At 41.3% G+C, this 24,970-nt stretch overlaps 1 protein-coding gene across 1 annotated transcript in view; it reads left to right on the top strand.

The window, feature by feature from the left end:
• HSD17B4 (hydroxysteroid 17-beta dehydrogenase 4) overlaps positions 1–24,970 on the top strand; it is a 74,339-nt gene that overhangs the window by 12,216 nt on the left and 37,153 nt on the right. The window contains exons 3-13 of the mRNA XM_056848474.1: positions 322–429; positions 2,391–2,450; positions 3,562–3,583; positions 3,672–3,718; positions 3,816–3,900; positions 5,423–5,610; positions 9,205–9,296; positions 11,452–11,476; positions 12,250–12,378; positions 19,284–19,390; positions 23,804–24,040. Of these exons, the coding sequence (XP_056704452.1) occupies positions 322–429; positions 2,391–2,450; positions 3,562–3,583; positions 3,672–3,718; positions 3,816–3,900; positions 5,423–5,610; positions 9,205–9,296; positions 11,452–11,476; positions 12,250–12,378; positions 19,284–19,390; positions 23,804–24,040 (1,100 nt within the window). The remainder of the gene's footprint in view (positions 1–321; positions 430–2,390; positions 2,451–3,561; positions 3,584–3,671; positions 3,719–3,815; positions 3,901–5,422; positions 5,611–9,204; positions 9,297–11,451; positions 11,477–12,249; positions 12,379–19,283; positions 19,391–23,803; positions 24,041–24,970) is intronic.

Genomic DNA, 24,970 nt, shown 5'->3' with positions numbered 1-24,970 from the left:
AACAAGATTAAGTATATAACATTTCCTTGGGGAGGGATGTTCAGCTGAACTGGGGCCAGACATGATGGAATTGATGCTAGTACAAGCTCTAGCCCTGCAACTTGGCTTTGCCAGCACAGGAAGGATGAAAATATTAGATCAGTACCTGGAGTCTATCCCATGCAAGTTTCTTGTCCACAGCAGCCACACAACTGAACTAGCATCTGAATCATCCTTGGAGACCAAAGAATGGGAAGAATGCTTTATCGGTAATGGAGACTCATGTACCAGATACGGTACCAGTTGGTCCTTATCTTTCTTTCTTTCTTCTGTGTTATGCAGTGAATGATCTTGGAGGTGACTTCAAGGGACAGGGGAAAAGCTCCTCAGCTGCGGACAAAGTTGTTGAAGAAATAAGAGCCAAAGGTGGCAAAGCAGTGGCTAATTATGGTAGGTTTTTCCTTTCTCCCCCTGAATAAAAATGTTTGCATCCAGAAATAAATATTTGACTACCACAGAATACAAATTACCACTAGTTTGAAGCTGACTGATTCAAGAGTTCCCTTGAAATTTCGTCTGTCACATGAGAGCTTAAATCAGTGTTTGTCCAGTTGAATGTCTTTAAACTCATCACTTGGTTCTGGTCTCTGATTTGGAAGTGAAGTCCAAATAGTATGGAAAGCAGGCCAAATTACAAAGCCCAATGATCATCTGGGAATTGCTGCATTAGGTAGACTGTGTGAGTGATGACTCATAAGCCTTTTTTTAAAAAAAAGAACAGGATGTTTGTTTATTAATTCAGTTATCCCCTGCCTTCCTCCCCAATGGGGACCTAAAGTGGCTTCCACCATTCTCCTCTCCGTCATTTTATCCTCTCAAGAACCCTATGAGGTAGGTAAGGCTGAGAGTGTGTGACTGGCCTAAGGTCACCCAGCAAGCTTCCATGGCATGAGTGGGGATTTCAACCTGGGTCTTCCAGATGCTAGTCTGATACTGTTAACCACTACACCTCACTGAATGTTTAGCAAAGGTACCAAAATTATAGGTCAGTCTACTTCCCATCCTATTTTATTTGTGGCACCTGAATTATTTGCTTTGTAAGCACGCAATAAAAAGTAGGAGTTTAGTTGACTTGTCCTGAGGCAGATATTGAGAGCTGCTAATTCTACCTAATAATTTAATGGAATTGTGCTCCTTTATATTGCATGCATTCTCGGAGGTGACTTAAATATGTCCTACCTGGTAGCTTCTTGCTCTTGGACTGAATGTGCTTACTGTTGTGATATGGAAGTGGCTTCTAATATTGCACTTGAAAGAAAATAAAGTATACCGGAGAACTGTTTCACTCATTACATTTCTAATTGTAAATGTATGACATTTCTGTGCATATGAAGAACATTCATCTTAGGTACTCATTCTGTGGAGTTGGGATTGGTGCTGCTCCCAGTACTTGCATTTATTATGACAAACCTACATTTCCTACCATATAATGTATGTCTTTTGAGAAAGACTTATGCTCTTCTAATGTATGCAAAGAGTGCTGGGAAGATCTATGTTTTACAGGTCTTAGGTCGTTAGTTTGATATTTTAATATTTATTTTTTGTTAAGTTTTCTTGTGTGACTTATTCATGTATCTTTAAAGCAATTAGTTACTGTGCTTTTCTGACTTTAAATTCTGATGTCAGAAGTAACCGTGAGCTGTATGTTTCCTGCATCTCCACAGATGACAAATTGAGTCACTTAAATAGCAATCAATACAAAATCTATCCATCTCTATTTATTTTTTCAGTGCTTAAAATGTGCTTTATCTTTTAAGGTCGCATAAGGTTTGGATCCAAAGTACGACATGTGCATCACTGTCCAATTGCAGTGACTTGTCGTCCCGTCCCCCCCCACTCCCGATGGTGAAGAACCACTAGAAAGGAGCACAATGCACTGAGCTGAAGCCAATCCAGGGAATGGATCAGCAGCTCTTCTAATGTGGAAGTGTCTTCCATCCATGCCAGGGGCCACTTTGGATCCAACTCAATGTTGTTCTCTGTCTACAAACCATCCTGTCCACCTGTGCATATGTGTGTGCATAAACAAGGTGTCATGTGAATGAGATGCTCATGAGTATAGCTGGGAGCCATGGTTGCAATAGCTGCAGAATAGCCGTAGTCACAGGCTTTATACCCATCAGTATTTGTAACTGCCTCTTTCTTGTGTCCAACTGCATATGTGACTAAAATCAGTTCTATTGCATGTGAAATTAGATGTTGTCTGGCCCAAAATACATCTCCCTCTTTGTCCTGTGTGTGTGTATGTTTGTGTGTATGGGGGAATCTCTATTTTGTATTACCTGTATTTTAAGAGATCTCTGTGTTTCTGTGACTGAGTGATGTTGTTTTTCCTTAACTGATGTTTACAGATTCAGTGGAAGCTGGTGAGAAGCTTGTACAGACAGCACTGGAGGCGTTTGGGAAGATAGGTATGATTTATGGAGTTATGGGGATTAATCAGTGGGGAGATAGATGTTTGGAAGCTCCTGCCTTGGCCTTGTATCCTATTGCTCCATTAAAAAAATATTACGCTTTAACATTTGGAAGTTAGAATCTGCCAGAACGGAGAAATACTTTTATTAGGCTGTTTAAAATTGCAATTCTTTGTGAAGTATCTTTACAGTAACTTACTTCCCAGAATTTCTTGTACTTTTTTCAGTATATTTGGTTGTAACTCATTTTTTTTTACTGTAGACTTGCCACAACCATGCTGCTAGGAGGAAAATAATGTTTTAACAAGAGGAAAGATTTTAGATTTTGTTTAATATGGCTAGAATTGTTAGGATCGCAGGAAAGTTCATTCCAAAAAAATGTTTTCATCGATTAAAATTATGTGGATACCATTGCAGTTGTAAAGAGGTAGAAAGATATAGCGTGTTAGTAAAGTTAATAAATGGTGCATACAAATCCAAATACCTAAAATAAACCCTGTAAAGGATCTATATATAACAGTAAATTTGGAGCTTTCCCCTCAACTTCCCCTCTTCATTTTAGATTTTTAGTCGCCTTACTATTTGTATATGTGGTAATAGTGTCATATAGTTAGAGCGTAAGACTCCGGCTTCTTGTTCTGCCACAAAGGTGAACTTAAGCTACTTGAACCTGCTTTCAGCCTAATCTTCACAAGATTCTGATAATAAAGTAGAAGAGGGAAGAACCAGGCACGCTGCTCTTAGTTGCTTAAAGGAACAGCAGGATAAAAATGTGATAGGTTAACCAAAATTGATGATGAGTATCTGTGCACTAATTGTGGGATTCACTCACATTCTCTTTTCTCCAAGAAAGATTTTCCAAGTGTATATATGAAATTGTCCTTTCACTCTGTACACCCATTACCACTTAATAACCTGTGAGCAAAATGCTTGTGTGGGCCACGACCACTAAGCATTTGGTGCTCTTGCAGCACGTGTGTTTTTTCTCTCTGGACTAATCAGATTTGGTGCATGCCAATATTAAATGCAATAAGGTAGCGATGAATGAAATTGGAAAGAAGTAGGTGCGCGCTTATGTACCTTAATATCTTATATGCATTTTTTGCAGATATTCTGATCAATAATGCTGGGTAAGTAGATCGGTTTTGTTTGTTTTAGTCTTCAGTTATATGATCCTCTTGTTCAGTTTGATCATTTTATTCCTTTTTGTCCATTTAGCATACTGAGGGACCGTTCATTCACTAGGATAAGTGATGAAGACTGGGGTGAGTTTATTAAATAGCAAAGCCCATTTTTCTTTTTACATTTACTTCTCCACTTTCAAGAATAATCTAATACAATTGCCGAATCTTTCCCCCCTAGATATCATTCACAAAGTTCATTTGAGAGGATCCTTCCTGGTAACCCGAGCCGCATGGAACCATATGAAGAACCAGAATTTTGGAAGGTGAATATGGGTTCAGCTGCTTGCTGAACATGCTGCATATGGATACAAGATTAATAAGAGGGGGAAAAATACTTTGTGGCTATGCTAGATGCAACTGTTTCCTTGTAAGGTCTGAACCTGTTAATTTTGTTGCTGCTTGGCAAATTTGCATCTTTCCTTTCTTTTTGCAAGAAATACCCAAGGCCGTTTGTAACAATTGAAACAGTTTCCTCATGGTAGCCAGAAATCATTTGCAACGTTTCAACAAATTCTTCGGAATATGCCCTTAAAAACATGTTTAAAGCAGCCTTTAAAGACAGATTTTTAAAAAGAGGTGTACCTAATCAAACTACTCATGCCTCTCCTGCTATGTCAGGCAAATTCCATCCATAGTCCAGGACTGGGTTTCCTTCTGATCCTATCGCATGGGGTTTCTCTGCATCTCTGAAAGCAGAGGAACCTGGGTCATCTAATTCTGAGGGTCCTTCAGTTATCACGGTCTATGCATTAGGATAAAGCAGTCTACAAATGGATTAACAATGCAGTAGTACAGAGTTACTCCAGTGTAAGTCCATTGATTTCAGTGAGCTTAGACCTGAGTCACTTTTCATAGGATTGCATTAGAATTGCATTAAAGGGTAGCCAGGAAAACTTGAAAGAATCTGCTGCTTTGCTATCTCTCCATTATACTGTCTTACCATTCTTCACCCAGAGTGATAATTAAATTGTATATGGAATGAAGAAGCCATTATGTACAATCAAAATATTGGTATATGTTCCTGGTTCTGCTTCTCAACTCTATTTAGAGGTAGATTTTTTTTTAGCTTTCATTTGTCATTCCATTTGTGACCACAGTTCTCTGCGCTCTCCCTAAATTAGTGAGGCAGGTCCAACTTTTTGTGCCGTTAATATGACTGTTACCATACATTAAACTAAAACATAAGGATTTAGCTGTCCTTTCACCCAATAGAAGGAATATTATCATGTGACCTAGTCATTTATTTTTGAACAGTGAGGTGAGCGTGTAAATTTAATCACTGCAACTTTGGTACGTTGTATGAATTAAACCAACTTAAAAATTATAATGAGAACAATATTTCAGGTTTCTTACTGACACTTATGTGTGAGTAAAGTGCCGTCAAGTCGCAGCCAACTTATGGCGACCCCTTTTTGGGGTTTTCATGGCAAGAGACTAACAGAGGTGGTTTGCCAGTGCCTTCCTCTGCATAGCAACCCTGGTATTCCTTGGTGGTCTCCCATCCAAATACTAACCAGGGCTGACCCTGCTTAGCTTCTGAGATCTGAGAGATCAGGCTAGCCTGGGCCATCCAGGTCAGGGCACTGACACTTATACTGTGCTGAAAATATCTTATTATTTAAAGATCTGAATATTCCTTTGTAGTTGTATGAATGAGCTAGTGCTGATTATTCCTTAGATACAAATGCTTTTACATGATTAAACTTCTCATGATAACACTTCTCAGAGCTCTTGTTACTATGATGTATTAATTCAGGAATTTGTGTTTTGTGTGTTCCTTTCAAGGATAATTATGACTTCCTCTGCTGCTGGAATTTATGGCAACTTTGGTCAGGCAAACTACAGTGCTGCCAAACTTGGTCTTCTAGGTCTTTCAAACACACTTGCAGTTGAAGGCAGGAAGTACAACATCCATTGTAACACAATTGCTCCTACTGCAGGATCCAGACTGACTGAGACGGTCATGCCTCCAGGTAAACAACTTAAATCTGCTCAACTCTTTTTCGGCTCTTGATTGAGTTTTAGGTCCAGCCAAGAAACCAGCAAACAAATACATGGCCCAGGTGGTTCAGATATTCCTCCAGCAAGGAGCAGCATTTCATAGAATATCATCTGTCACTTGAATCAAGCAAGATATTTCAAAGTTTACTGGATATTTCATATTCACAAAGTTTGGGGGATAGCTGGAGCCATTTTGAAGGAGCTTTTCCTAGATGGCTAAATTAGGAGACAATCCTATTATTGTTACCTATTTGTTTGAATGGGAATTAAAAAGTGACTTAATTAATGGAGGATCTGTATAGTAATTACTAATAGCCTCAGTATCTAAAAATACAACATCCAGTTCACAAGCTGTATAATTTTCTTCCCCTGGTGCTTTACATGGGCAGGCTTGCAGTCGCTCTCATCCATTATTGGCGGACTTTCCAGGGGCACCTGGCTGGCTGCTAGACTAGATGAGCTTTTAGACTAGTTACAGTGCTAGGCCAGGTCCAACCAGTAGTTGAGCAGGTTTAGGCTTCCGTAGGTTTCAGAGGGAATATATTTGAGGATCTCAGATTAATCTCAGCTGAACAAATTGGAGGTCAGACAGATAGAAAACCATTTAATTTGACTGAAACCAAGGGGCTCTTGGATACTATTTTTGTAGAGCAGGCGGATTAAATGGACCCAGGATCAATGAGATGCCCAAGGGACTGCATACCCTTTGCTTTCCTTGAAATCACCTGTGCTTGACTGCAATTATGTATGACCACTGTTGTTCCTTACTTATGTCTCTCCCTTTGGCTCTTAGTTAATTCTTTTATTTTGTGACAGGGATGATTGGAGAAGATGAGCACGTGCTCTCAGCTCATTTCCATTCTTGGAGTCTCTTTGAGAGCATGCTTCTGAGAGACATGCAAGCAGTTCATATTGTTACTGTTTATATTTTATTGGAATTTATTGATTTTTAAATAATTTATTCACTACTTTGGGACCTTAGTAAGGGTACTGATTAAGTACAGCAAAATGATATATTAGCACTTACAGACTTGCATAAGTATGCAGAAACACGACATATAAGTTGGAAGAAGTTGTTTTCCAAAATTCTCTTAAGAATCGTGAGCCCAGTTCTTGAACTGAACACGTCTCCAAGTAGCTGCTGAAAGCATTGTGCTTTTTCGAGTGAGATAAGTTAACTTATTAACCCTTTGTCAGAGTCACAAATCCTAGCTCTCTGCTTGAAGGCATGCACACAAAAGCTGCACATGGTGCTTTTGAGGAGCCAGCTGTGCCAATTTAATAGGTACATAGTGCTTTAGAAAGGAACAGTCAAAGCTTTTAAGATTTGACACAAGTAGAGTTAACGGTTTTCAAATGGTGGAAAAGACATCTGCAGCACTTTTTGTGCTATGTGGGAGATTCCCACATCCTCTTGAATTATTGCAGGCTACAGCTGTGATGCCTTTAATTGGACATGGATTTCCTGCTGTTCTGTAAAATGGCTCTCATGTTTGAGAGAACTATGAGATAATGTGAGACATGTGAAGTTTAAATTGTTCTTTGAAAATCCATAACATAATATATTTCGGTGGGTTAACTTGTCATCTTTGTTCTTGCACACAGAGATTTCTGTATTGAACAAGCATTCATAATTTCATTATTAAGATTGCACTTCATGCTGACTTTATAGCAGGCATGTACTGTCAAGAGTGTCTCCTCCAAGAACACACTTGGAATTGGGGGCAAGTAGCAAAACAAGTTACAAAACACTAAAGTGTGAATCCTCACCCCTCAGCAAGGTAGCCTGCCACCAGTCCCTTTGTTTATCCATACAACCAGAATCCAAGGGACAAGCCTCTGGCCTTCTTGGGACTAAAATTCAGAAAGTCATCCTTGAAGAAGGAGAGTTGGTTTTTATATCCCGACTTTCTCGACCACTTAAGGGAGACTCAAACTGCTTACAACCACCTTCTTTTCCCCTCCCCACAACAGACACCCTGTGAGGTAGGTGGGGCTGAGAGAGCTCTAACAGAGCTGTGACTTGCCCAAGGTCACCCAGCTGGCTTTGTGTGTAGGAGTGGGGAAACCAACCCAGTTCACCAGATTAGCCTCCGCCGCTCATGCGGAGGAGTGGGGAATCAAACTCGGTTCTCCAGATCAGAATCCATTGCTCCAAACCACCGCTCTTAACCGCTACACCACACAAGGTAGGATGCCTAAAAGGTGTGTTTCACAAAATAGTTAACTTTATAACTGTAGCCAATCCAGGCCAAAGTGCTGGATTCAGATTGAAGCCTCCTGAATTCAAAGACACCACAAAATATAATTAAAGTGATTAAAATTATGCAAGGAATGGGAATAAAAACAGTGAGGACAAAAATAAAAACATTAATAAAAACACTAACTACACAATTACAAGCATTGGTTCCAATAACAAGATGTTATCACAAAGGCAGTCTTTCAGCAGTCAAAGTCAAATCCAGGATAAGGTTCAGGTTTCCAGTCAGCAAGACTTAGCTACAAGACACAAACATGAGGACCATGCGGGTTGCAGGGACCAAATTGGAACCAGGGATAGGGAACAAAACTAGACTGAAGAGTCTGAGCTATACGCCCAGAAACCTTCATTGGTCTGATCCTGTTTAGCCAATCAAATGTCTAATTGATTGTGTCAATTAACTATAGGGGCCTGTTGCTGGCCATGTGACCTGGGGTCAGAGGAATTTGCTGACATGTCTGATTCTTCTGCAGCTGGGCCCAGCCCCCTCAACAAAGACTCTTCTCCCACTACAATCTAAGTTTGCAAATTAGATGTAATGCCTTTTCCCAGCTCTGGCATCCTTGGAAGTTGATTACAGGTGATGGTATAACACCTTGCACCTGGTTTCTTGTCTAAGTTTCTGCAAGTCACAGCTTTCTAAGTTTCATTAAAAAATATCCCATCTTTTCCTAGGCCTTCAGCCTGAAACAATGTTTGAATAGAGCATGAAACTGCATTGCAATCAGTTTCTTGACATGTGCAACTGCTAAAATGTTCAGGGTCATGGCAGAAATATATCAGACAGGCTGCAAATGTAGAATGCCACACCATAGCTGATAGGTTTATTTATTTACTTCAACAATCCCCATAGGTGACTTACAATACATGTCTGGAACGGATCGTTTTAGCATGTTTTATGCTGGGTAGCAGTTTACAGAGCTATTGGGTGATATTTCAGTATTCTGCAGTTTATACCCTTCTAGAAAGACAACTTTGGGTATGTTAAAATTTCACTTTTAACAAGCATTAACTTGGGCTGAACACAAACCCATGAACTCTGACCGTGAAAGCCTTCGACAATATTACAAACCCAGTTGGTTGCCAGTTATTCATGCCTCCTTCCTTTCCCGCCCTTCTTCATGCCAGGATTTCCAGTTATACACTAACTCCAGTTATCTGTGATGTATGAATGTGGGCATGCAGATTAACAAGTGTTAGCAGTTACTTTGTTGTTGACCATTACTGTTGAATGTGTACAATTCTACTATATAAGCATGTTGTTTGTAAATGAAAGCGTATGTTGTTTAATGTCTGTCTAACCTAGATATGCTGGATGCTTTCAAGCCAGACTATGTGGCTCCCTTGGTTCTTTGGCTTTGCCATGAGAGTTGTCAGGAGAATGGTGGACTTTTTGAGGTAATACCCTTTTATTATCCTTTTCTGGCAATGACTTGTTTTCACGGCCCATCATATTCTCCTCATTTGTTTGCTTGTACTGAAGTGTTTGCTTTTATTCCAGAATTTGGCAATCTTATCCTTTTGTAAGCCCATCCTTATGTGATGGGTAAAGTTGAAAATATTTTTTGCCACATGATAATTATGTTGGAAGGTAACGGTGGTTTTCAGCACTCACCTTAAGCATAAACTGTTGCCCCTTGACCTGAAAATACTGATGCTAACTGCTGTGCTATCATTACATTGCTCTATCTCATTTATACAAAAGAGATTTAAATGTACAATAATGCTGGGAAATGTGTTGCATTGCAGAAGAGTCACAGCTTTTTATAGCCCTAGTTGTCTTGTATAAAATTATTTCCCAGAGGAATTGCTGAGGCTTAAATGCATCAGAATCCTTTTTGTCTAGTGTGGTACTGGAGTGGAGAAATGAGCTTGGGAGCTTTGGCGGTAGAAACATTTATGTAGTCTATGACCCAATCAAAGAAATGTGGGTGTAGAGAGCCTCGTAATTCAACCTTGATGTTGTCCAGTACCACATCTGTGAAATATAACATCTGCACACTACATTGCTTTCTTTTGTGTGTCTATTGGCCTTGCATGTCTAACCAAAACCTGTGTGGAAGAAACTGGTAATGTCTTTCTCTCTCCGTTAACATTTGCTGGGCATGCAGTGTTTCAGCCTTGAACGTGGGCGGGTCAGGTGGTTCTTATGCTTCATGAGTGAGGGCTAAAGTAGGTGATACGGTTTCCCCAGGGCCACCACTGCTATTTTACCTCTGAATTTCCTCACTTTACAAATGTGCTTGGCCCTGATCCTATTCAAGATCAGGGTGCTGGTGGTGAAAGGGTTCCTCTCTTCTTCCCCCCACACCATTTTCAAAGTCCTACTCCCTGTGAGGGTATTTGGCCTCTTGAAAACAGCCCGTAAAGGGAGAAAGGAGCCCCTCTTCCCCCCACATTCAATCCTGAGCATGATTGGGCCCCTGCAGCATTTGTAAAGTGAGGGAATTCAGAGATAAAATGGTGGCAGTTTCTGCGGGGACACCATATCATCTAGTTTAGCCCTCATTCTCCTTCTAGGAGGCAGCATGGTGTATTGGTTAGGAGCGGTGGACTCTAATCTGGAGAACTGGGTTGGTTCCCCACTCCTACTCATGAGGCCAGCTGGGTGACCTTGGTCTAGTCACAGTTCTCTCAGAACTCTTGCAGCACCACCTACTTTACAAGGTATCTGTTTGGGGAGAGGAAGGGAAGAAGATTGTAAGCCGGTTTGATTCTCCTTAAAAGATAAAGTTGGTATATAAAAGCCAACTCTTCTGCTTATTCTGCTGCTGCAGCAGCAGATTTTTGGTGCAAATATTGGTTGACATTGATTGTATTACCTTATATTAGATGACAGAGGTACATTGAGGCTTTTGCAGCTTTACTGTCCATTTAGATTACCAGCAGGTGCTCTTTCTGAGCTGGCAGAGACTGCCACTAGATTTATTGATCTGGTGAAGTTTTACTGAAGGTACTATGTCTGGGCAGAGTCAGGACTTCACGGCCACCATGACATCTGTGAGATTCACCCAGGTTGTTGTACCAGTGTATGAGAGAGATCATATGTCGAAACCTACTTTTGAATGGGCATGGGTCTCATGAACTGGTAAAGGGGTTAGAAATAAAAACATGTTTAGGTAAGTTTGCTATCTACTGAAGGCATGTATATTATTGCTTGCTGTTCGCAAGGGTGGGAGTCTGATTAGAATGTTCCATATTTGAGGACTAAGGGGGGCAGTAGGTTTCCAGAGTGCTCTGGAGTATTTTGAGAATATAATCATAACTAAATATACTACTCTTGTGTCTTAGAAAATAATATTAACATTGAACCTAGTCAAATAACATTAAGGGTAAGCACAGGTGTTAAGAATCCCAGAATAATTTGTTTTTACAGTCAACATATGATCAAGAAATAAAATGCAAAAAGCAAAGCTTGTAGAAGTTTGCTAGTTCTGTCATTTTAGCTAACATGAAAGATACTGTTTGCTCCTTGTTGATTAGAAATGCAAGTTTTTTCCTAGTTATCAGTTGCTTTTTGAAGTTTTCTGACTCAAAAATTATTTTATCACAGGTTGGAGCTGGATGGATTGGAAAATGTAAGTCATGGTGATCTGATTTAACCCTTCAAAAAGACACAATTGTCACAATTTAATACTAGTGTAATAAAAGTAAATGTATTAGATTTAACTCATGGTTAGTATTGATGACATTAGACTAAGATGAATATTCAGTCATGTAGTTGAAAAGAACTGGTTTATTTCTTTAGTCACGTGCAAATGCTTGCTAGCCTAGCTATTCTTTGAAGGCAGTGGCTTATACTTAGTGGTGTCCACAACAATAAATGCCTTTCCTTGAAAATCCAGATGAGCATCTTTCACAAACGTTCTATAGCCTTTCTTTTAGAAGCTGACTGGTCTTTGGTATTTGGAAGAAAGTCAGTGAAAGGTTGGAGCATTTAATTGGATGTCATTTGAAGTTAAACGAGACATTTTATAGTAGTTAATTAACTGTCACTCACTGTCATTTTCAAGGTGGTCGAGGCTGCAGATAGCAATAAATGTGGCAGACCCACCTCCTAGCATCACTTCTTATTTATAGGATGAATGTAATGCTTGGTATGGGGCTACTGTTGAATACAAGTATGGGGGTTCTTACTTTAATGATACTGCTCATACAGCCAATTCACTCTGAACAGTGATATGGGGGTTCTGGAAAATGTAAAATTTGGGTCCGCTTGTGCTCAGAGGGTACGGTAAGCAGTTTTATGCAGTTTGCCCTTCCCAAGGAAATCAGTGCTGTGAAAAGAAACTGGTGATGCTGCACATTTTGACTGGTCATTAAATGTCTCCTGTTGTTGCTGTTTATGTAGTACGGTGGGAACGATCTGAGGGAGCTATTGTCAGACAGAAGAACCATCCGATGACACCAGAAACAGTGCAAAATAAATGGGAAAAGATCTGTGACTTCAATAATTCCAGCAAACCTCGAACTATCCAAGGTATATGGGATTCTAATTCTCTATTTTTGTAATGATACTATGATGTTCTCTTCTTGGAAGAACCCGAAGAAATAACATTGATATGGTTTCCTTATACTTTTAGAAATAGTTAACATTATGTTATACGAATTCTGTTGCACTTCTAGTAGCATCGGGGTTTGTAAGAATGCATATGAGGGCAGAATATTTGGCTTCTCCAGAAGTTTTCTGGCTCAGTTAATAAGCTCTTTGTAGCTCTGACCTATTACTTTCTGAAGAATAGTAATAATCTGACAGCAAGACGGGTAAAGGCCAGATTGCACATGTACAGAACAAGCCAATGATATTAAATCAACTGCAGGTATTGAGTTACATCTGCCAGAAAATGTTGCTTTCATCAGGGATACTGCACAAGTGTTGTTGATATTCAAACTTACAATGCTCAAAATGCTAATTGAAATTTGAGTCAATGAATTGTTTCAAAGTTTTGCTCAGAGTACAAACTGAACACTACTTTGAGTAACTGAACACTTGTGTAGACATTTTCAAGGGCATCTCATGCATTTGTAAATACGTTTCTTTTAAAACTTGTGTTCCATCTTGTGATAGCTTTTGTGCACTTGGCATACAGAACTTCTGTGATATCTGATGAAGATATATATTGCCCAGGGTCAGGGATGGGTAATTAACGTGACATTTTTGAGCACAGATAACTTGAAGTTCATCTCTCTTTGTGGCTGCGTAATTGGGATGCATCATATAAATAAGCTAAATTGTGTGTGTGTATGGGAGGGGTGGGTTGAAAAACTTAAAATGCCCATGAGGCTATGCAGTGTGCCTGTGCGAATTTTTCCAGGTGTGGTTTGTTTGCCTGCCTTTTCCATTAACCAACACTAAGTCATGCATAGGGAGTCATCTTATAAGTAAGTCAATAATTACGAAAGGGAACAGCAGGTGGGAAGGAGGTGGCAGGTGAAGAAGATGGTGCCACAGGAACATACTATGAGAATATGTATGTGCAGTTGGCTTTTTAATGAATAAATGAATGAACATATGCAGAAGTTTAACATTGTGTGCAGAATATTGTGCTGCAGATGATAACCTTCTGATTTAAGGCAGGATTGAGAATGGTGGCAGGCAAACCATTTTCATAGCTAAACATTTACCTTTCATTGCACAACTCTGCTGGAAGGGGCTTTATGGTTGTCAAATCTGCCCGAATAGGAATTGTTTTTTTGTCAATGGGAGCATCCTAACTCAGTGAGCTATAATGGCTGCTTGTGATTTCAGAGCACATACTCTGGATACAGTAGATCCCAAATTATTTCAGAAGCAGATATTAGAGAAGACGTCTCTTGGAGTGACATCTTGGAGCACTGCTGTCAGTCACAGTCGAGAAGGCCAGACTAGATGGACCAGTAGTCTAATCAACTGTAAAGTGTTGTCCTAGTCCTCCAGGAAAGTTTCAGTTTAAGGATCTATCCTTGGGATTATAGTACACTTGTGAATTTTGGGGATTATGTTGCATTCTAGGAGTAGGCAGCAGACAAGTCATCCAACCAGGGTTGTCTGCTGATCAATAGACAAACTCTCAAGTCTAGCCAAAGAATAGTAGAAAATCACCTCTTGCAGTTCCCCCTACAAGGAATTTGAATGCTCGCCTTATGCCCGTGGAACCATTGTGATAGAGAAGGCGAGCACACAAACTACCTTTTGACAATGGTAGTACTGTGAAAGAATTTAGAAGATTAGGATGGGCAGGGAAGCAGTAGGCCTGTCTGTTTCTCTCCATCCCCTAAAACACCACATACTGATTTCTGTTATAATGTACTATATGGGTCCCATATAATAATCAGATCATGTGAAGCACTAGTTTTGTAAACTAGAATGGGCCAGATGACCCATTTTTGTACTCTTTCCCCTTCCCTGCCAGCTGATTCATAGATACTGTAAATCACTGTCCTCTGTAATGGAACAAATGTTACCCATTTCTGTAGAATTGTATGTATTGGATATTCTGATAAGGCAAACTCTAATCAAAACATCTGATGCACAAAATGAGTAATTCCACCGTATATTTTGCTTGCCAAATGTTTAACTGCCTTTTAAAATTCTGGATGTCTTTAAATTTTTGGCTAGGTCAAGAATTAAGCAGGGTTGCTCTTAGAACATAAGGCCTTGGATTTGGATCAGAGTGTCTTTGTTTAATCTCTTATCCATGGGAATTAGCAAAAGAGGCAGGAAAAATGCTGTGGAAATCTGTCAGACTAATTCATTTAATTTTTCAGTATAACAACATTAGAAAGCTTCCCTTGGTAAGAGAGCCCCTTTCCTCTGTGCCTCAAGGCACTGAACTGTTAAGTAAGGAAACCTAATTAGAGTACTCATATTAAAAATGAAAACTATGTTCCTTTATATCTTCAAGTTCAAGCCGTCCCCAAAGATTTCATTAAAAACTATTACCAGCATTAATATAAGTAATTTAATGCTGTGAAAAGCTATTATATACTAAACCATCATATATAATTACAAAAAATACCAATTAGCGTAAGCATTTACCTATCATTTGTAGGAATAGCCCTAACTTAGAAGCGTAAAATGAGAGTCATAATGGTGTGTGGATATTTAGACTCTTGGTGTGTGGTCTGATATTTTTCCCGATTTGCCCCAGATTAAAAAGCAATGAAAGTCAAGCTGTGTCATTTTGCAAATTGATTTCTCCCTCTATAACGATGATGCTCTAATGGCGCTTAAGCCTTGGTAATGGAAGGACAAAATTAGAGATTTTGTGCATACCCCACTGGAATAAAATTTTTGGCCAAGAAGTATCAGAGAAGTTATTGTTAAGCTAACTGATGCTCAACATCAGCTGTTTGTATTGAAGCTAATTTGGAGACCAGTAAAAAGAGTCTCATGGCATCTTATAGACTAACACGTTTATTGTGGCATGAGATGGCAGGCTGTGTACATCAGCACCTAGCATGATGAGTTTGGGGTAGGCAGTGCATGTTCAGATCCACACTTGGCTTTGAAGTTCTCTAAACTGTGTTCTCTTTTAGCCTAGTCTACCTTGCTTCCAGCTCTGCTCCGTTGGCAGAGAGCTACAGCTGGCTAGCTTGCTTTTGCATAAGGAAAGAACACCAGTGCCCATTTTACTTTAATTGTATACGTCAGATTAGGAACCGGAGCAGGTCCTCCTTTTGCACACAGAGGCTATCTGCCCAATTAAAGTAAAATGGGCAAATTGGCCCACAAAAAACCATAAAATACAGAAGGAAGACCAACTAGCTGACGAAGCATCGAAACGCTGACCAACCTAGAGGTGACGTCGAGTTGGACTTCACGTGTTCTTCTTTTGTTGTTCTGACGGTGACATCTGTTCCTTTGGGGCTTTTCTACATCCCATCCTCCCCCGTCTCCGGGAGACTCCCGTCCCCGGCGTGTCTCTTCAGCCAGGAGACCAACGTTGAGAGTATATGAGCATTCCGGGCGTTCCAGTTTCTGTGCAGCCCCACCGCTTTCCTTTGCCCTCGGTGCGGCTTGGCCGCTTTGTGAGTACTTCTGCTTTTGCTGCGGAGCAAGGGGCTCCGTGCTCTCCCATCCCTTTGGACTTTGTGCCCCACCTGGCCACGGGACTTGTTCTGCCGTTCGATTACGGCTTTTGAACACAATTGTGTTAGGACTTTCAGTACACTTTTTTGTTAAGATTAAGAAATGTGATTGGACTTTGGTTTCTTTCATTGTTGGTGCCTTGATGGAAAATCTTGGGATCTTGTATATGTAAAATGATTTTGACAAGTACCTAGAGGTTGGCAACCCTAGTTGAGAAGGTTGTCGCTAGTGTATTTTCTATGTATTCTGCCGGAAGAGAATGTGGTTTTATAAAGGGGAAAAAATGAGTTAGTCAAACATAATGCATGCATGCATATGTCTAGCTTGCCTTGTTGTTCAAGTTCCAGGTGCTTGACTGTATTTAAAGGAAGCATCTAATACAAGCAAACACAAGCAGCTGTGTAACCTAAATTAGAAGTGGATACACAATGCATGAAAATAGATCTTAAATGATAAACAACAGTGTTACATCTTCAGCAGGCGAAGACTGCATCTCCAACCTTGCTGCACTCTTTTGTATCCTGCCAAAAAGTTCAGAGTGATGGAAGGAGAGAATGTAACTTGTTCAAGGGCGCTTGGTCTGCTTCATACTGTATTGAGCCCTGGATTTTCTCTGACATGTCCAGTACTCTAGCCACTGTACACATGTTGATTCTACATGTTTTGGCAAGAGTTAGACTACTGCTTTCCTAATTCACTGATAATTTATATGTGAAAGCGTTCTGACCGTCTGTGGCTTTTATTTTTTTTACTTGTCAAGCTGTTAATGCCCAGGCTGGTAAGCCCTACAAGGCACTTGCATTTCAGATAACTCACATAATCCAATTTCCTTGGCATCGTAGTTGGAGACCCTGGAAGTATGACCTTGCATAACATGAATGACTCAGCCTGCTCAACTGCTAAAATATTGCTGTAAATCGACTGCTGGAGTTAGGACTGTAGATTCCTCTGCCAGACAGCAGAAGGTCAATACACTGTCCTGTAGCACTCCCCATCCCGTTCCCCCATTTGTATTCATTATGGAAATTAATACATAACACAAGGCATGATGAAAAAGAGGAGAATAAAATTGTATACAAAACAGTTATTATCGCTAAAGAAATACCAGGTAATGAAGTGTTATTTATACTGCTAGTTGTGCTTGTAGAATCTACAAGTATGCAATGAAAGGAGCCAGTAGAGAGCATGATAACACATGACCACTTGACACTGCCTTATACTGAATGCCCTTGGTCCATCAAAGTCAGTAATGTCTTCTCAGACCAGCAGCGGCTCTCCAGGGTCTCAGGCAGAGGACTTTTACATCACTTACTTGCCTAGTCCCTTTAACTGGAGATGCTGGGGATTGAACCTGGGACCTTCTGCATGCCAAGCAGATACCACTGCACCACAGCCCCTCCCCGACAAAAGATTTTTGTAGCACAGAGTGGTAGAATTAAGAAAAGGCCATTTTTAGAAGATGGTTTCAAAAATGCTGTCGCGTTGTTTTGAATGATGTGTAAAGTTTCTGAGGTATCATGTACTTGGTTAGGGAATCAGAAGGCACATTGTATAAAGAACAGCAAGTTATAGTTCATGGGTGTATCGATGAAAGTGTTGTCATTGTGGTGATTGACTCATGAAAGAACACCAGAGGTTATAATCTAGAGAACTGTGGCCGGAATGGAAGTAACCAGATTCTACAATAGCTTCTGTTAAGGTTCATATGCATCTGCTTGTGCCAGAGGTTTGTCAGCTGTCCCTCAACTTCTTGCACAAGCATCATTCCAGTCCCTCTGTTTGAGTGGAAGCAGGAGGGCATATTTGGATCTAACCCACAGGAAAGAAGGCAGGGAGAGAGAAGAAAGCTAAACCAAGTGTAGTATAACAATAGTAGTGTTAGAAAGCGCTGTCAAGTCACAGCTGACCTCTGGTTTTCAAGGCAAGAGACGTAGAGGTGGTTTACCAGTGCCTACCTCTGTGTAGTGACTCTGGACTTCGTTGGTGGTCTCCCATCTCAGTACTAACCAAGGCTGACCCTGCTTAGAGATCTGACAAGATCAGGCTAGCTTGGGCCATTAGTATAACTGCAGCGAAGATTATTTGGTCAACAGTTCTTTACTTCTAAGTGTCAAGTAGTTTTCTATATCTTTAATTGTGGTGCGCGTTAATGAATTATTTTTCAAGTCTCCCTAGCACGAAACACAAGTTCACACTAACATGCTAAGTCGGAGGTACATGCACTGTTGTAAGGCACTCTTCTGGGCCCAGCTTTGTTGATGGATAAGCAAGAGGGTGCCGTTGCTAGGAGAACCAGTTCCATCTGGTTCGCAGGCTGGCCCTGCTCTTAGGCTCTGCTGATCCAGCCATGCTAATCCACACCATTGCAACCTCCAGATTCAACTAATGTAGCATGCTTTGCAGGGGTCTGCCTTTGAAGACGTCGCAGAAGCATCAGTCGGTACAAAATGCAGCAGCGAGGCTCTTGTCTGGGATCAGCTGCTTGGAACCCATAATGCCAGTGCTGCATCAACGGTACTGGTTGCCTGACTGCTTCTGGTTCAATTCAGGGTGCTTTTTGTTACCTTTAAAGACCTTCATGGCCTGTAGCCTTGGTACCTCTTGAAGAGTCTCTCCCACTATATTCGCACGCGCCAATTACACTCTTCAGATAGATATCTGGTGGTATTCTTACGACTATCCACTTGGCAGTGGTTAGGCCACAGGCATTCTCAGTAAATAGATCAGTTTCTCTGGGATGGCCTGCCTGGGTGGGTGCTATGGGCATTTTCACTTGCCATGTGCAGAAAGATGTAAGACTGTTTTGTTAAAAGGGCATTTGGTGGCAGGTAAATTGTTTTTGGCTGCATGCATTAGTTTGTAACTGTGCATTGATTTTAGCTTGTTACTGTATGTCTATAATGTTTATACCCTTGCAGGTTTTGCTGTTCCTTTAACTGGCCTAAGGCAGAGTGTAAATAATTTTTTTAAAAAATAAGTAAAAAGTAGAGTTAAGACTTCTATACCAAAGAGGAAGACCCAACAAGAGATGGATTGACTCAATAAAGGAAACCACAGCCTTCAGTTTGCAAGATCTGAGCAAGGCTGTCAAAGATAGGACATTTTGGAGGACTTTTATTCATAGGGTCGCCATGAGTCGGAAGCGACTTGACGGCACTTAACACACACACACCCAAGTGATATCATTAGCATTTTCTTATTGGGATTTTGTATTGTGATGGTAGTATTGGATTGTTTTCTTTAGTTTTTCCTGAGAATGTCAATATTATCAGCAAATAATGGTAAGTTTTCACTGTGTTTATCTGTATTTCCAGACTCAGTCGCCATACTGCATGATGTACTGAGCCAAATAGATTCTCAGGATGTCTCACTGAATCCCACCAGCCACACTGGATCAGCAGCCTCTTCAGGCTTGGACTCTGTAAGTAAAAAAATGCTTCAACACGGTAATGTTATTCCTGACTTGGGAAAGGTTTTTTTATTTAGGCTGTTGCTGAATCCTGGAAATTAACTGGTTTGGTAAGCCCTTTGATGGGTGGAATCAGATTAACCTTCCCAGTTGAGATTTAAATGTAATTGAAACTTTCAGTGAAAGTTACTTTTCCACAGGGTTACTCTAGTCCAGGTCTATTAAACTCTATGCATATGACTTAATGAGTTATCCTGGTGTTGTACATGCTCTGTTACAGCCTTACAAATAAAGTCCACCAAAGTTACTAGTACTTAAAAAGTTGAAATAACTCTACTTAATTATTTGTGCCCCATGATGTCTGTCTGGAAGGACAGGTAATCAACTCTTACTGCTTCTGAACGCCTTCTTATCTGATCATCTAAAGATGTTCCTTGTTGGCCCTAGGCAAGTTTTATAACTGTCAGTAGGGTTGCCAACTCCAGGTTAGGTTTTTGAAGTAGAGGGTGGAGTTTAGGGGTGGGAGAAGTTATGGTATGCTAATAGGCCCTAGGCTACACTGGTCCACCCAGCAAGGTGTTCAGGACTGGCGCTAGTGTGCAAGGGATGGAACAGTGCTGTGTAGCCAGAGACAAAAGGGGTCTCCTGGCATCTGTGCCAATGCTGCAGAGAGCTGACTGGGCCAAGGTTGTTTTACCATGCTTTCCCCCAAGAAGACACCGGAGGTGCAGGGCAAACAAAGAGACAATTGACAAGTATTTGGCATTTCTGTAGTCCTCCTGCAGTAGACAGGACACACCCTGCCAGATCTGCCAACCCCATTCAGATGGAATCCCAATCTCAGCCTGTAGCCAGCCAAGCAACTCTGACTCACCTTTCCAGATCCTACCTCAATTTCCAATTCTATAACTCAGTGCCTGGGTACTGAAATCTCAAGTATCTAGACATCATTTCTGATAGCCTTACACCCTGGCTCTATTCTTCTGTACCCTCCTCATCCAATCTAGAGCAATCAAGCCTTTGTCACTGGCAATGACCAGCCATTCCCAGCCATTGCCAGGCGCAGTGAGACATACCCTTCAGCTACATTAAGGAGTATAAATATAGCCGATTTTGCCACAGCAAATTGCTACCACTTTTCCTGGATCCAAAGTGTGAGCCACAATACTTGCATGTATCATTTTCCTTGCCAGTAATGCTGGTAGTTACTAACTTTTCATGTAGCTGCCTCTATCTGGGGCCTTACTCTTCAGAAGGTAACTGTAACCCCCCCCCCCGGGGCCCTCTTATCCTTGTGCCCACCCCCTCAAGCCTTTGCTTTCTTAGCTCTGTATGTGTTGGGAATTTTGTGTGTGTGACAAATTTGATTTTCACAAACCCATGAAATTCATTAAAAGCCTCTTTATTGGGAACCTTTCCATTGGTGCGCTCATCTGGCATATATATTGGTTTAAAGATCCCCACGCCAGCCTCTTGCAAAGCTCTATCTGTCCCCAGCTATAATTTCCCCCAATAAAAGGAGAGCCCTTATAGGGACTGATTAATGGCTTGGCTTTGACAAAAACAGAATAATTAATGTCATTAACATAATAAATACTTATTAGATGTCTGGGAGAAATGGAGGAGTTATAATGATACCTATTTTTAAAGAAAGTAAAAAAATGATACCAATTATCTAATCCATCTTTTTTATTATAAAATAGTGCTTTTTTCTATTTTTTCTTTCTCTCTCTTATTTTTTTCTCTGTACTTCAATATAGAAAATTGTTATAATCAAAATAGTGATCACTAAGATTGTGTTAATCAGTATGTAAAAACAATAAAAAAATTATATATAAAAAAGGAGAGCCCTTGTGCTTGGTGTAACAGATTTGGTGGAGAATTTTGGGGCAGACCCTGTCTTGTGAGAACGTGTGAGTCGCGGCACACGTTCTCTCCGAAACATGTCCAGAGACCCCACCAGTGGAAAACCAAGTAACAAAACAAAAGTGTGTGCTTGTGCTCAGAGCAATCTATCGGGGTGGACTCTATCCCTTTGGCTTCTTCGCCTTTCATCCTTTGGACAGTGTTTGGTCAGCTTCCCTTAGACTATCCAAGTGAGTAGTTTAGAAGGCAAGGGGTCAACCCAGTTCATCCTTTTGAGTCAATGGTCAAGTGTAGGAGGGTTGTAGGGACCGTAGGAAATTTGTGGGCTGGGTTCCTCTGAATAGGACTAGGGATCTTTGATTTGAGCTAACATCTTTAAAAATGTACCCACCATCAGATTCTTAAAACGGCCAGGAGAGCAGAGATTCTAAATAGTGCAGAGTGCCCCCAGCGGAAGCCTGCTTAGTAAATAGAGCAGCAGTCCGTTTCTCTTTAAAATATAATTCTGGACAGGAAGTCTGTTAGGCAAAGAGCAGAAGTCCCCTTTTGCTGCTGGTTAAGAGCAGGGATCGCAGTTTAGTCTTTTCAGGACTGGGTAAAGTAAATAACCCAAGCCCTACTGAGTGCCAAAATTGTCGGTCTTTTCAAAGGTAGGAAGAAAAATTCCCTACTCTTCCTGCGACTCTTGCAGTGTAGAATTTGGCCTTGCCAAATGCAGGTAGGAATCCTGGTGGGGGCCAAGACTTTACAGAGAAAGAGTTCGATTCAGAGATTTTTGTCTCATCAGAGATGGGGGCGGGGAGAATGCCCCTGTGTATCTGCTGGGCCCTTAGGGAGTTTAAAGTCAGTCTTTTCAGAGGAGGCGCATGTGCCTGACCCTCTGCCAAGACTTCCCAGAGAGTTAAAACAGTTTATCACAACTGTAGCAACAATGTTTAAGTGCAGTCCTCACTTAGACAAATTAGAAAAATGGGTAGTAGAGAAAGGCAACAACCCCTGGGAATTGGGATCCTTTAAGGGCCCAGATCCCCTTCAGATCTTGAGATTTGAAGATCTATGTGATGTATGTGAAGATAAAAACTTAAAAGGTTCAAAGAAGGACCTATTCACAGCTTGGGGCCTTTAGAGCTGTCCTAATGACAGTGTTAATGCCATGAAAGAAACCACAGACAGACTAGAATGTCTAGAGCAGGAGGCAGAGAAGTTAAGAGCAGGAAAAAATTGAATTATTAGTAGACAAAGGGAGCTATGTTGCCGCAGCCCAAGAGAATAGACCAAAGTTGGGGGATGCTTTAGCCAGGGCAGACACCTCCGAGAAAAGAGCTGCTGCTTTGGAAGAGCAGCTAGCCCAAGCCACACGTGCAGCCCAGTACCTATCAGGCCAAACTAAGTCCCAGCATGCTGAAGTAAACCACACAGCGTGCAAAGAGGAAATTAGCAGGTTAAAACAAAAATTAGGTCTCCCTAGAGCAACTCTTACAGATCTGCCAGTAACTGATCCTTCTGAGTCTTTACCAGAGGACACCCTCGCAACCCCCCTAATCCCAACTGAGAAGAAGCCCCAAGTCCGCTCTACTCAGTAGTGACTAGAAGTATAGCCAGGACCACAGCTAATGGCAGAGTAGAAAATCAGGAGGTCAGGGAGAGAATTAATTGGAAGGTCACAGAAGCGAGGGCTATTGCTGACCAGCTTGGCCCTCTACACAGGGACCCTGGGATTGCATGGCTGACAGCTGTTTCTTGTCTTCGCCCTACAGCCAAGGGGGAGGACCTGACTCAGCTGGCTAGACTTGTGCTTCTGGAGCAGATGCCTCCGCTCTCAAGTCCGCCATCACTGCCAGAAACCTTCCTGCATTAAACCAGCTTAACTGGATGCGGGAAATGGTGAGACTTCTATGGCCTGGCCAAACAAGTGACGTGTTCTTTTTCTCAGAGACAGGGACCAGGAGAAAACCTTGAATCATACGTCTCCCATAAAAAGTTGCTAGCTACTGTATCCAAGCAGGTAGCTATGGCTGGAGGAGTGCCTAACTTTGATAATGACAAGTTTAAACAAAACTTCTCTGTAGGCTTTCACTCCCAAACAAAAATGTACATGGATCCCCTAGATCCAACTGCCGTTCCATGGCAGGATTTCTCCTTACTATAATCAAGATAAACTATGTCTACAGCATTCCCCTGAACCAGCAAGGTAGTAACTTTCTCAAAAAAGGAGATAAGATTAATCTGACATGACTTGTTCTTGAGAAACCCGTGCTGGCAAAGCTCTATTGGCCTCCTGCTAATTTCCCCCAATAAAAGGAGGCCCCTGTACTTGGCGTAACAGAGAGACCTCGATGTGGTTTAATGCCACATAGCCCACCATTCAAAGCAGCCATATTCTCCAGGGGAACTGATCAGTTTGGAGATCAGTTGCAGTTCTAGAAGATCTCCAGGCCCCACCTGGAGTCTGGAAACTAGTTGTCATTAATGTAATGCTGTTTGACTTTTTAGGATGCAGTAGGTAAATATCTAATTTAGTAAAATCTTAATGTGTAATTCTGTGTTTAATCTCCACAGGCAAAGTCTGTAGGTCAGAAGTTGCCATCTGTTGAATACAGTTACAGTCATTTGCAGCCAATTTTGTATGCGCTTGGTGTGGGCATGTCTACAAAAGATCCAGACCACCTGAAATTCCTGTTTGAAGGGAGTGAAGAGTTTTGTTGTCTTCCTACGTTTGGTGTTATACCGGCTCAGGCCTCTATGCTTGACGGGGGATTGTCTAGTGTTCCAGGACTCAACATTGATTTTACAAAGGTAAATAGTAAAAATGGAGACTTGTGTGAAACTATTGGTAAAGACTACATGTATGAAACTATTGGTCAAGATAATGGAATGCTAGTTCCGTGTACATATTTACTAGTTGGAAGAGTTTGTTAAAATCTGAGTTAGCACTGGATGTAGTTTGGATTTTAAGTAACCTGGCACAACTCACCCACCCCATTCTGCATTTCATTGAAAGTTCAGAGCAGAGCTTGATTCAACATAATTTACTGTAACTGCAAGGAAGTAACTCTTAAGTGCAAAACTGCTTAATGATGTTACCATTAGGGCTGTTGAATTAAAAAAAATTCGGTATAGTTCGGATTCGGCTGAATTTGGCCCGTTTAGATTCGGGATATGCCGAAGTCCGAACTCCCCCACTTCGGGTCCGTTCAATTCGGCGGGAATTCAAAGTTCGGGAAAAAAATTCGGCCGAATAAAGCCATTAAAAATACAACCGCGCCTTTCTGCGGCTCTGGGGGGGCATTTTTGGGGGTAGAGGTCCCAAACGTTCAGCAGAGCTTCAAAGGACGTTTCTTGAAAGACCCCCCAAGTTTTGTAAAGATTGAGTCGGGGGGCTGAGATATGGGCCCCGAAAGGGGTCCCCCCACCCTTAATGAGCATGTCTGAGCAGAGCTTGCCGCCCACGCACAAAGCTCCCAGCCCTGACAAACAGCTAAGTTTCCAAAGCATTGCAACAGTAATGCAAAGCAACACGACTGCACAGCAACACAACCTTGTAAGCAACACCTTTGCAACTGTGCAAAGCAACACCTGACACCCGGGAGTTTGCAAACCATGGAAAGCAACAGAGGCATGCTAGCTATGAATCAGGAGCAGGAGGGGGTAGAATTTCCCCTTTTGCATCGGACCGGGGACCAGGAAAATGCATTCTTTAAGTCACCATTTGAAAACCAGTTTTCA

This window comes from Euleptes europaea, chromosome 4, assembly GCF_029931775.1.
Source record: "Euleptes europaea isolate rEulEur1 chromosome 4, rEulEur1.hap1, whole genome shotgun sequence".
In the NCBI taxonomy this organism is placed as follows: Eukaryota; Metazoa; Chordata; class Lepidosauria; order Squamata; family Sphaerodactylidae; genus Euleptes; species Euleptes europaea.
The sequence above is the reverse complement of the archived record's forward strand: the minus strand, read 5'-3'. Positions and strand labels throughout refer to the sequence as shown.